This window comes from Macaca mulatta, chromosome 1 (assembly GCF_049350105.2).
Source record: "Macaca mulatta isolate MMU2019108-1 chromosome 1, T2T-MMU8v2.0, whole genome shotgun sequence".
Classification (NCBI taxonomy): domain Eukaryota; kingdom Metazoa; phylum Chordata; class Mammalia; order Primates; family Cercopithecidae; genus Macaca; species Macaca mulatta.
The window spans coordinates 13,019,196-13,031,717 of NC_133406.1; the positions used below are offsets into that span (position 1 = coordinate 13,019,196).

The following is a 12,522-nucleotide window of genomic DNA, read 5'->3' on the forward strand; positions in this document are numbered from 1 at the left end:
TTACTTGGTAACTTTGGACACATTGATGAATTTGCCTAATTTTCCCCATCAGAAAAATATGGATATTAGTAGTTCTTAGTCTTTGTTTTTTTGTTTTTTTTTTCCTGAGACGGAGTCTTGCTCTGTTGCCCAAGCTGGAATGCAGTGGCACGGTCTCGGCTCATTGCAACCTCTGCCTTCTGGGTTCAAGTGATTCTCCTGCCTCAGCCTACCGAGTAGCTGGGATTACAGGTGCCTGCCACCACACACCCGGCTAATTTTTGAATTTTTAGTAGAGATGGTGTTTCACCATGTTGGCCAGGCTGGTCTTAAACTCCTGACCTCGTGATCTGCCCACCTCGGCCTCCCAAAGTGCTGGGATTACAGGCGTAAGCCACCACGCCCGGCCAGTAGTACCTAGTCTTAAGTTCTTCTGAGCATTAGATATTAGTAAAATGCCTGGAACATGGTGAGTATTCAGTAAATATTAGCTATTATCCTGACACATTAAAGTATTCAAAATAATTAGTGATACCATAGTGCCCCATACAGATTTGCTTCTTGACACTATATTGTGTCGTCATCTCTTTGTGTCAGTCCTTTCTCTTATCCTTCTGGATTGTGGGTTTCTTAAAAGGTGGGGGCTGGACCTTAACCATTTTTTTCTCTCTTTTTTTTTTTTTTTTTTGAGACAAGGGTTCACTCTGTCACCCAGGCTGGCATGCAGTGGCGTGATCATGGCTCACTGCAGCCTTGATTGCCCAGGGCTTAAGCAATCCTCCCAGCTCAGCCTCCCAGTTAGCTGGGACTGCAGGCCCGTGCTACCAAGCCTGGCTAATTTTTGGTATTTTTGTGTAGAGATGGGATCTCACTTTGATGCCCAGGCTCCCAACCATTTTTGTACGCACACCAATTAGCAGTCCTGGTAGGGAGTGATTACTCCCTTTTTCGAGTAAATTCACTGGGATTTGAATAATGACTCTTGTTCTCTTTTCACACAGCCTGTTTTGCCTAGAAAAGAATGCTGGGATCTGCAGTTCAGGCTCGTATCTCTCTCAGATTCTGTTGTATTTTACATAGCATGGGTACTGGTGACAGTATTCTGGGAGTGGGCACTCAGTCTTACTGAGAAAGGACCCGTTTCTGCATATTCCTTTTAACCACACTTGGTTTTCTACAGGTCACCACAAATGGCATCATTGCTACGAGTGAACCCCCGGCCAAAGAATCCCATCCTGGGCTCTTCCCACCAACATTCGGTGCAATCGGCCCTTTCCTGGCAGACTTGGACACGACAGATGGCCTGGGGAAGGTTTATTATCGAGAAGACTTATCCCCCTCCATCACTCAGCGGGCAGCAGAGTGCGTCCACAGAGGGTTCCCAGAGATCTCTTTCCAACCTAGTAGCGCGGTGGTTGTCACTTGGGAATCCGTGGCCCCCTACCAAGGGCCCAGCAGGGAGCCGGAGCAGGAAGGCAAGGTAAGCGCTCCTCCAGGTCCAAATGCAGGTGAGCAGACACACTGGCTCCATACACTTTGGTTTCATGGTTTGTGCTGCTTGGACATACATTATACACCACTGATAAAGACAGGAAATCCAAAGCGAAATCTAGTAGGCTGCTTCCTGCAGGTCCTAAACCTCCAAAAGCTTATCTGCAAGGTTGTATAACTATGTTTCAATGACAAGTAGACATAAAGAAAGCCAGCTCCTGGTAAGACAGCTACGTGGCAAAAATGGCATTGATAAATGGCATCTCCTGGCTGCTCTTACCTTAGGTGGCAGACAGTGGAAGGATAGTTTCTTTCCTTTCCCCTTTCCCCTCCCCTCCCCTCCCCTCCCCTTTCCTTTCCTTTCTTTTACTTTCCTTTTTCTTTCTCCTTCTTTCCTTCCTTCCCTCTCTCTCTCTTTCTTCTTTCTTTTTCTTTTTTTTTTTGAGATGAAGTCTCTCTCTGTCACCCAGGTTGGAGTGCAGTGACACGATCTCAGCTCATTGCAGCTTCCATCTCCCAGGTTCAAGCAATTCTTGTGCCTCAGCCTCCCTAGTAGCTGGGATTACAGGCATGCGCCACCACACTGGCTAATTTTTGTATTTTTAGTAGAGACGGGGTTTCACCACATTGGCCAGGCTGGTCTCAAACTGCTGACCTCAAATGATCCACCCACCTTGGCCTCCCAAAGTTCTGGGATTACAGGTGTGAGCCACGGAGCCTGGCTAGAAGGATAGTTTCTGATTAGAGAAATTATTAATATGAAACAAAAGGTGAAAATAGCAAAGTACTCCTGAGGTATGCAAAGATAGAAAGGTAAAGCCCAGACTCTAGTTGGGGAGATAAGGATCATTTGGACCAGGTGAGTGGTTCAAAACCCAAGTATTATCATAACCCAGGGTTGGCACCTCCGTGGGCACAGTCATCAGGGAGGGCTTGAAGGACCAGGCTGTAGAGCACCGGCTTGCCCTTGAAGGAAGCAGGGCCTTTTAGTAGGTCAGGAACTCACTGCTAGACCTGAAGTGACTTTTTAGGGCAGGCCTCGATTTTCCCTTGGAAAAATAATTTCTCTCTATCATAACTTCACTTTTATAGGATAATGAGGAAGAGAGAAACCTAATGGGTCCCAGAGCACTTCATATAAATGGGAGGTATTTCGGGCTGGTGGTTCCTAAAGTGTCTACCGCAAAACACCAGTCCTATAAGATAGTCCTTGAGGAAAAGGCCTTCTAGTTTGGGAAATGCTAAAACTGTATCTCCCTCTTGGTGATTCACCCTGAAAAGTCCTGCAGTCAGGAAACTTGCAACCTGCCTGATGCTGTTTTTTTTTTTTTTTTTTTTGAGACAGAGTCTTGCTCTGTCACCCAGGCTGGAGTGCAGTGGTGCCATCTTGGCTCACTGCAATCTCCATCTCCCGGGTTCAAGCGATTCTCCCGCCTCAGCCTCCCAAGTAGCTGGGACTAAGGGCGTGAGCCACCATTCCAGCCTTGCCGAATATTGTTTAACTGAGCAGTCTCCAAACCTGTGATCATACCTCTTCCCTTCCCCCGCTCCATAAAGGTTGCATTACATCCCACAGAGCACACTTTGGGAAAGTCTGTTATGGGCCTGCATGACACATTTTGCTTGCCAACTGTTATCTGTCTGAGTGCCAAATTTCAAAACAGCTTAAATGTTAAATGTCTCAACTGCCTCCCTTTCACTTGGGGATAAACGCCCAGCCCCTTGGTATGGAGCCCTTGCCTGCCTCTTGGGCCTAATCTGTTCCACCTCCACATACCCTTTGTAGCCGCTGTACCAGATTACATGTAATTCCCTGACCTTGCCCTCGCTCTTTTTTTTAAATCCACAGTATCTTGCACAGGCTGTCCTCTCTGCTTGGGACATCCCCTCTGTGACCCCCCTACAAGTGGCAGCTTCCTCCTGCTTGTTCATTCAGACTGGGCCCTCCTGTGAGGCCTTGACCAACCACAGCCTCCTGGCATGGGACGCACTCCCACCCCTCCTGGCATGGGACGCTTCCTCTTACAGCTCCTGCAGCGCTTTGCAAATGTTTCGATTACAGACTGCAACCTCAGGTTTTACAATGTTTTGTTCAAATGTCAGCCTTCCCATCTAGACCGTAGATTCTTGAGTGCAGGGACCACATATTTTTTTCTTCACATCCACAGAGCTCAGGACGATGCCTGGCATGTCGGAAAGGTACTAATATTTAAAGAATACTTTCTCTGTGTCTGATCTTTCTTTCTTTCTTATTCTTTTTTTGAGATGAAGTTTCACTCTTGCCGCCCAGGCTGGAGTACAATGGCATGATCTCAGCTCACCATAACCTCTACCTCCCGGGTTCAAGCGATTCTTCTGCCTCAGCCTGCCAAGTAGCTGGGATTACAGGCATGCGCCACCACGCCCGGTTAATTTTTTGTATCTTTAGTAGAGACGGGGTTTCACCATGTTGGCCAGGCTGGTCTTGAACTCCTGACCTCATGATCCGCCCGCCTTGGCCTCCCAAAGTGCTGAGATTTCAGGCATGAGCTACCGGCATGTACCTGCTCTTTCATATGTGACCTCATGTAGTCTTCCTCATTTCTGTGAAGGAGGTGGTTTTATCTCCATTTTACAGATGCAAACATCGAGGCTTAGGGAACTCAAGTATCATGCCCAAGGTCACATAATAATGAGTAGAGCAAAGATTTGGATCCAAGTCTGTTTTCTCCCAAATCTCATGTTTTTCTTTTTTTTCCTACTGTATGATGCTTGGGTTCAATAAATGTTTGTTAAATGATGAATGTGGTTGAATATGTTAACAGCCATGGAAACAAATTCTGTGGGTAAAAATTTCCTAAATTGCATGAGATTTTAGGCCACCATCTGGAGGTACCATCTGTATAATTTTTCGTTAACCTTAGGGCCACAGTTACGCAGAAGATATTTATGAATTAATCAGAAAATGTCATGTTGACCTAGTCTTAGGGATATTTCAGTGGAACTATCCCGGAATCTTTGGTTCTTGCTACAAAAGTTCTTCTTTTAGAATAAGGTGAAAATATTGCCATCTCTTTACAGCACTGTATACTTTATAGATAGTCTGGCGAATAACACATTTTAAGATCTATAGATATTTTTCCGAGTAACTGAATTTTAACTCATCTTCACAGAGAAACACGTTCCAGGCTGTTCTAGCCTCCTCTGATTCCAGCTCCTATGCCATTTTCCTTTATCCTGAAGATGGTCTGCAGTTCCATACGACATTCTCAAAGAAGGAAAACAACCAAGTTCCTGCCATGGTTGCATTCAGTCAAGGTTCGGTGGGATTCTTATGGAAGAGCAACGGAGCTTTTAATATATTTGCTAATGACAGAGAATCAATTGAAAATTTGGCCAAGTATGCTTTCTTTGTTCTTCAGTGGATTCTCCTCTTAATAATATTTTTTAATGTGGATAATGTAATGTGTATTATAGATCATTACCTAAAAATGTTCCTATGGATTTAAGTTTTACATATAAGTTTTGCATATAGTTTTTATATTATGAAATACTCTTTTTCTGATGAACTTAAGGAAATATATTTTTAGAATGAACAGATATCCTATTTTTTAGATATCATCCTCATTTAAAAGTTTTTTTTTTTTTTTTGAGACAGAGCCTTACTCTGTTGCCCAAGCTGGAGTGCAATGGCGCGATCTCGACTCACTGCAACTTCCACCTCCCAGGTTCAAGTGATTCTCTTGCCTCAGCTTCCCAAGTAGCTGGGATTACAGGTGCACGCCACCATGCCCAGCTAATTTTTGTATTTTTAGTAGAGACAGGGTTTCACCGTGTTGGCCAGGCTGGTCTCAAACTCCTGCCCTCAGGTGATCTGCCCGCCTCAGCCTCCCAAAGTGCTGGGATTACAGGCATGAGACACCGTGCCCAGCCTTATAAGAGTTTTCACCATTTTGTCTGTAAATACAGTTAGAAATAAGGGTTATTCAAACCTATCTCCTTCTTTGACCTCAAGGCTGAGAAAACCTTTTCCTTCACATTGACTACGGGGAAAATTCTTACAACAGAAATAGTGCTCTCAGGTTATGTTGCAGAATTTGACAAAAGGGGGAAAAGCCCAAATTGGTTTTTGAAAATTAAAACCTTTCCTTTCCCTTTATTCTTTGAAAACCAAGAGTGAATCCCCTAAAACCACCTTTTAACTTTATATCATCAAATCTAGCTTGAATTCCTCTGCCCTTCACTTAGTGGTGTGCTGTTAAATGCTTAACAACTGGTTTTATGAGGGCAGGGGGAGCCCTGATTTATAGCATTTGCCTATTTCTGTGATGTAAATACTCCTACTATGGTCAATTTCAAGTTATTAACATCATGTCACTCAATGAAGAGTTCAGAAAACATGCACCATTATATATATTCTCACCATAAAGATACAATAGGCTTAATATATATAATTTCAAGAGCATGGATAGCAGTATGAGAATTAGAATATGACGAGTTTTGAATATTTTTTCCTTTTAAAAAATATAAATTGTTTAATTGGAAGTTCATGTAATTTAATCGTTTAGAATGGCTGTGTTTAATAACTGGCTTGCAAGATTCCTAAAATTTTAACAGCCAGCTCTCACAAGTTAGTACAAATAAGCTCCCACACACCACTGTCTTTACTTCAATCCCAGGCAGATAAATTGATTAGACGTCCTAGTTATGCAGGACTTTGGTGATTTCTCATCCCCACCCCACCTCATTGTTTTGCTCAGTATTTTCCACTGAGTAATGTATGTCCCCTCTGTCCATTGTATAATATAATCATTTAATGTGATTTCTGATAGGAGCACTTCCAATTACAGACACAGAAGAATGGTAAAAATGGTGGAGGAAGAAGTAGAGATCAGGGATATTCTGCTATATTTTATAATTATAAAATGCTTTTGGATTTTGTATCTCATTTGCTTTTCACCACTTCCTTTAAGCACCAAAGGTAAACTGAGACTAGTCCAAGATCCCACAGCCAATGGAGATGGGATTTTTTTTGTTGTTGTTTTTGTTCTTTTTGTTTTGAGACGGAGTCTCGCTCTGTCCCCCAGGCTGGAGTGCAGTGGCGTGATCTCAGCTCACTGCAAGCTCTGCCTCCTGGGTTCACGCCATTCTCCTGCCTCAGCCTCCCGAGTAGCTGGGACTACAAGTGCCCGCTACCATGCCCGGCTAATTTTTTGTATTTTTAGTAGAGACGGGGTTTCACCATGTTGGCCAGGATGGTCTTGATCTCCTGATCTCGTGATCCACCTGCCTCAGCCTCCCAAAGTGCTGGGATTATAGGCCTGAGCCACGGTGCCCAGCCCTGGAGTTGGATTTCTGAAAAACCATGTCTGCAATGTTTTCATTCACACTTCTGACACCAAATGGGTGGGTTTTTTCCCCCCCACACCAACCAATTCTCTGCCCACCAGCTGGGTGTCCTACACTTCAGTTCAATTCTAGCACTGGTGATAGTGCAGACCCCACAGGTTAAGGGCTCAGTCCCACAGGACTGCCCCCACTTCAGATGCCAGTCCCAAGTCCTGTGTTTCCACCTGTACTTCTGACCAACCAGCTATAAATGGAGGGTTTTCATGACATGCTCCTCAGATTTGATAATTTGCTAGAATGGCTCATGTAACACAGAAAAATGCTTTACTATTACCAGTTAATTCTAAAGGATACAATTCGGGAACGACCAAATGGAAGACAGGCATAGGACAAGGTATGGGGAAGGGGTCAGGGTTTCCATGCCCTCTCTGAGTATACCACCCTTCCAGCACCTTGATGTATTCAACCCAGAAGCTCTCTGAACCTCACCATTTTAGGGTTTTTATGGTGGTTTGCATAGGCATGGTTGATTAAATCACTGATCATTGGTGACTGACTCAGTCTCCAGCCCATCTCCCCTCCCTGGAGGCAGTGGGGAGAGCTGGACATTCCAACCCTTTAATCATGCCTTGGTCTTTCTGGCCACCAGCCCCCATCCTGAAACTGTCTGGGAGCTCCCAGCCATCAGTCGACTCATTAGCCTACAAAGTACACTCTTATCGCTCCAGAAATTCCAAAGGCTGTAGGAGCTCTTGTTTCAGAATGTGAGGACAGAGACCAAAATTGTATCATACCATGCCATGGAAAGAGACAGTGGAGAGCATGAATGACTTCAGTCGTAAATCCACTGTCAGTCCTATGAGCCACCTTAGCTCATAACATAGAGCATGTAACCAGCAATTAGGATGAGTAAGTTGAATTTTAAGTCCTTACAATGTCCCTGGAGCACACCTCTGGAATGGCTGGGACTGAGCTTGTGCTAATATTGTGCCCATTTGGACACAGTCTCACCAGTCAGCCCTAGACTGTCTCAGCCACATGGCGCCCAGACGTGACGGCCAGTGCCCTTCCACTCTCCAGTCCTAGCTGCAGGTGATGGCTTGCAGACCAACACAGATCCCCAGGGCTCCCTCTGCTTGGGTAGTGGTGGCTGTTTGTGGGTTGCTGGCCTGTTTCTAAGAAGCCTGTCCTTCCTCCTAGGAGTAGCAACTCTGGGCAGCAGGGTGTCTGGGTGTTTGAGATCGGGAGTCCAGCCACCACCAATGGCGTGGTGCCTGCGGACGTGATCCTCGGAACTGAAGAGGGGGCAGAGTATGATGATGAGGATGAAGATTATGACCTGGTGACGACTCGTCTGGGCCTGGAGGATGTGGGCACCACACCCTTCTCCTACAAGGCTCTGAGAAGGGGAGGTGCTGACACATACAGTGTGCCCAGCGTCCTCTCACCGCGCCGGGCAGCTACTGAAAGGCCCCTTGGACCTCCCACAGAGAGAACCAGGTCTTTCCAGTTGGCAGTGGAGACTTTTCACCAGCAGCACCCTCAGGTCATAGATGTGGATGAAGTTGAGGAAACAGGAGTTGGTAAGACCATTTAAGTTGCAGTCGGTAAGGTCTTGCATGTGTGGACTTCCAGACAGGCATACTGCTGGGGAGATGTCAGTTGTGAGCATTACGTGGTGGTTTGTAAGGATAAGAGCTTGAGAAAGTACAGGCTGAACTCTCACAGCCGTGGAGCCTTGGTGTTATATGCCCAGTGGCTTCAGAGATGCTCAGTGATCTTTTGGGATTAGGACCATGGTTTTGGAGACTGTTGAGTGTGTCTTCTTTCAAGTTTCCTAGTATTCCATTCCGTCCGTTTTAAAGAGAAAACGTCCATTAGAATTATTTTGAAAGTCAGATTTTCTTGTGATTTCTCAGATCAGAAATGTATTCATCCACCTGAAAAAACATTTTAGAAGTTCTTTTGGCTGTTTATGAAGCTTATCTTTGACATTTATTTCCTCTTGGTTTTGGAATTAGAATTGTTGATTATTTTTCTTCCCAGGTTCCGTCAGTTTCAGAGTTGGTTTGTGAAGATCAAAAAAAAAAAAAAAAAAAGTAGATACTCTTAAAAAAAAAAATAGGGCTGGGTGCGGTGGCTCACGCCTGTAATCCCAGCACTTTGGGAGGCCGAGACAGGCAGATCACAAGGTCAAGAGATTGAGACCATCCTGGCCAACATGGTGAAACCCTATCTCTATTAAAAATACAAAAATTAGCTGGGCGTGGTGGCGCACACCTGTAGTCTCAGCTACTCGGGAGACTGAGGCAGGAGAATTACTTGAACCCAAGAGGCAGAGGTTGCAGTGAGTCGAGATTGTGCCACTGCACTCCAGCCTGGCAACAGAGTGAGACTCTGTCTCAAAAAAAAAAAAAAGTTTTACAGTACATTTTCTGGTCAACTATGTTATATCAGATTTTTGCTACATTTTGAGGGAAAATAGAACTCCTGGATGCTTTCATTTGTCTTATTAAAAGATGTTCCAGCCGGGCACGGTGGCTCATGCCTGTAATCCCAGCACTTTGGGAGGCCAAGGCGGGTGTATCACCTGAGGTCAGGAGTTGGAGACCAGCCTGGACAACATGGTGAAACCCTGCCTCTACTAAAAATACAAAACATTAGCCAGGCATGGTGGCACACGCCTTTAATCCCAGCCAATCTGGAGGCTGAGGCCAGAGAATCGCTTGAACCTGGGAGGTGGAGGTTGCAGTGAGCCAAGATGGCGCCATTGCACTCCAGCCTGGTTGACAAGAGTGAGACTCTGTCTCAAGAAAAAAAAAAAAAAGATTTTCCAACTAAACTGTCCTCATTATTTTTTTTCACATTAGTTTGATACAGAATCCACTAAGACTCATATAAATGGGATAGTCCAAGCCTTTAGATAAGCTTATTGCGACTCTCTAATGCTTTTCTACTAAGGAATGATCAGAAAACCCTTAGAAAAGCCTGGCCCATTCCACACTGTTCCCTCATTTTCATTTGCCCTTACTTGTTCTGATTTATCTCACAGTAGTAGCCATACAATCTGGTTCTCACGAGTATCCCAAACTGTGGACGAGATGGGGTGCTTACTGGCTGGCGTGCTCACTTACTTCTGAGGCCCAGAAATGGAGAAGCTGCCGTTTGGTGGCAGGACAAGGACAGGGGCTCATGTCTTAGGGTTCTTCTACTGCACCCTGGGTTCCCGGGGTGATGCTCACATTGCTCAGCACATGCCACTCTGCCATGGGTTTTGGAGTCATCTCCCCCAGATGTGTTGGGTGTGTTTCCTTGCAGATGTTGGGTTTTGAGTCCCACCCTTTCTAGGTATCTCTGAAATTCTCATTTGTGAAGTCATCACATTTCAATGAGACCATATCTAGCCCAACAACTTGGGGCAGTGTATTACTTAAGACTGAAGAAAGCCTAGATTTGAACACAGATTGTGTCTAAAACAGATGTTTTCCTGTCCCTCTACCCCAGTTATTTCCCTATGTTTATGAGAAAGGTCAGTCTTCTGTGGCCGGTAGTGCATTCCTGGTGTTATTTGAATAGTTCACATACACACAGGCCATAATGACCCCTGAGAGCTCTGCCCACAGCTGGAGTTTAAGTAATCAGTAGCATCACGTGTTCAGTTCGGGGCTCAAGTGTGCTCGGCTCCAAACGCTGTCTTTATAAAGCCAGAAATTCCCTTCGGAGTATGTAGGACTCACAGAGTCTACCTGGGTTTAAACTTTGCTTTTCTCTTCACTCATAACAGTCAATTATGAATGGGATCATTATCCTCTCTAAAAGTTTACCCCTCTTGTGCTTTTGAATTTCATTCCAAATTAATTTGCTCTGGATTATTAAATATAATGAGCTAGTTCATGATTCTAATAAAATGAACGTGGAATGTGGAAATTTAAAATAGGGAGACATTCTTTTTGTTTCTTAGGTCAAAGGCTTTTTAGCCCAGGTGTGACTAGGGCATTATTTTTGTTCAGCTTTTGAGCGTAAGTGCTTCCAAATTACTCCTCAGGGAAAAGTGTAAGTTGGGGTGCGGTGGGGGGTGATTGAAAATTAAAAAGAATATAAGCCAGGCATGATGGCACCCACCTGCAGTCCCTGCCACTTGGGAGGTTGAGGAAGGAGGATAAAATATATGTACATATTTTAAGGTTGTTAAAATGGCAAATTTTATGTTATATATATTTTACCACAATAAAAAAAGTAAAAAAATTATATCGTATAATTATATGTAGTATATACTGTATTATACATACTATTATATAATATATAAATATATCTTATCTGTTATAATGTAATATAATGTAATATATTGTATATAATATAATATAATGTGAATATATATTATATATAATTTATATATTATTATATTATAGATTATATAGTACATATAATATACATTTACATATATGTACATATTTATAATTGATGTTATATATTTATATTTAATATATATTACATATATGTAATATATTTGTTACATGTCGTATATAACATAGATAATATATATTATATATGTTTTTATATATATATATATATATATTTTAAGAGTCCCCCCCCCAAACATGAAGCTCATTCTTCTCACTAGTTTAGATGGACACTGTCCTAAGATTGCTATTGGATAGCACTAATCTAATATTGATGCCAAGTACACTAGATTCTAGCAGTTTTCAATAATTAATAATCACCTTGTGATTTATCAACTCCTTTTAGACCTATTTGCCTCAGTGATGTGAGTTGGGGAGCCACATTACTATTATTATTATTTTCCTTTTTGAGACAGGGTCTGGCTCTGTTGCCCAGGCTGGAGCACAGTGGTGCAATCATGGCTCACTGCAGCCCCAAACTCCTAGGCTCAAGTGATCCTCCCACCTCAGCCTCCTCCAGTAGCTGGGACTACAGGTGCATGCTACAGTGCTCTGCTAATTTTTGTATTTTTTTGTGGAGATGGGGCTTCACCATGTTGCCCAGGCTCACATAACTATTTAAAGGCTACATGTAGGGGATTGTAATCTTCTGTAGTAAGCCTGGTCCCTTGAATTGCCCATGCAGGTGTGAGTCCCTGCAGTGCTTCAGGGTGCCTGGATGAGACAGTCCACTGGGCTAGAGCTGCGTGAAATGCTTACAGGTGTGCACTTGTTTTCTTGGACCAGTTTTCAGCTACAACACAGATTCCCGCCAGACGTGTGCCAACAACAGACACCAGTGCTCGGTGCATGCAGAGTGCAGGGACTACGCCACGGGCTTCTGCTGCAGCTGTGTCGCTGGCTATACAGGCAATGGCAGGCAATGTGTTGCAGAAGGTAATTTGCTTTTCTATGTTCATTTCATGCGGGAGAAGGCGGAGCGGAGTTTTTGTTTTGGTGCTCGTTTTCCATGTTGCCTTTACCCACATCTCCGGAGGTGTGTAGTGTTAGGGCAGCCATACGTGGTCTCTCTTTCCTCATTTTCTCACATATTCTCTACAGGCATCCCCCAGGAAGGCCCACTTTTCAAATATGGCAAAGTCTTTCTTTCCTGTGCTATTTCTCCATCTCAGGGGACAGCCACTGGGAGCCCATCTTCACAACTGCCTGGCGCGTGGCCACAAAGGCCGTGGTGTTAAAATTATGCAGCCTGGACAAAGAATTGTTTATACCCCTCACTTTCCTCCATTTCTTTGAAACCTCTTTCATGTCTTTTTCTCTTAGA

The 12,522-nt window shown here is 44.0% G+C and overlaps 1 protein-coding gene across 1 annotated transcript in view; it reads left to right on the top strand.

Moving 5' to 3' along the window:
• NID1 (nidogen 1) overlaps nt 1–12,522 on the top strand; it is a 95,112-nt gene that overhangs the window by 19,672 nt on the left and 62,918 nt on the right. Inside the window, exons 2-5 of the mRNA XM_015126951.3 lie at nt 1,160–1,459; nt 4,623–4,849; nt 7,999–8,381; nt 11,985–12,134. Of these exons, the coding sequence (XP_014982437.3) occupies nt 1,160–1,459; nt 4,623–4,849; nt 7,999–8,381; nt 11,985–12,134 (1,060 nt within the window). The remainder of the gene's footprint in view (nt 1–1,159; nt 1,460–4,622; nt 4,850–7,998; nt 8,382–11,984; nt 12,135–12,522) is intronic.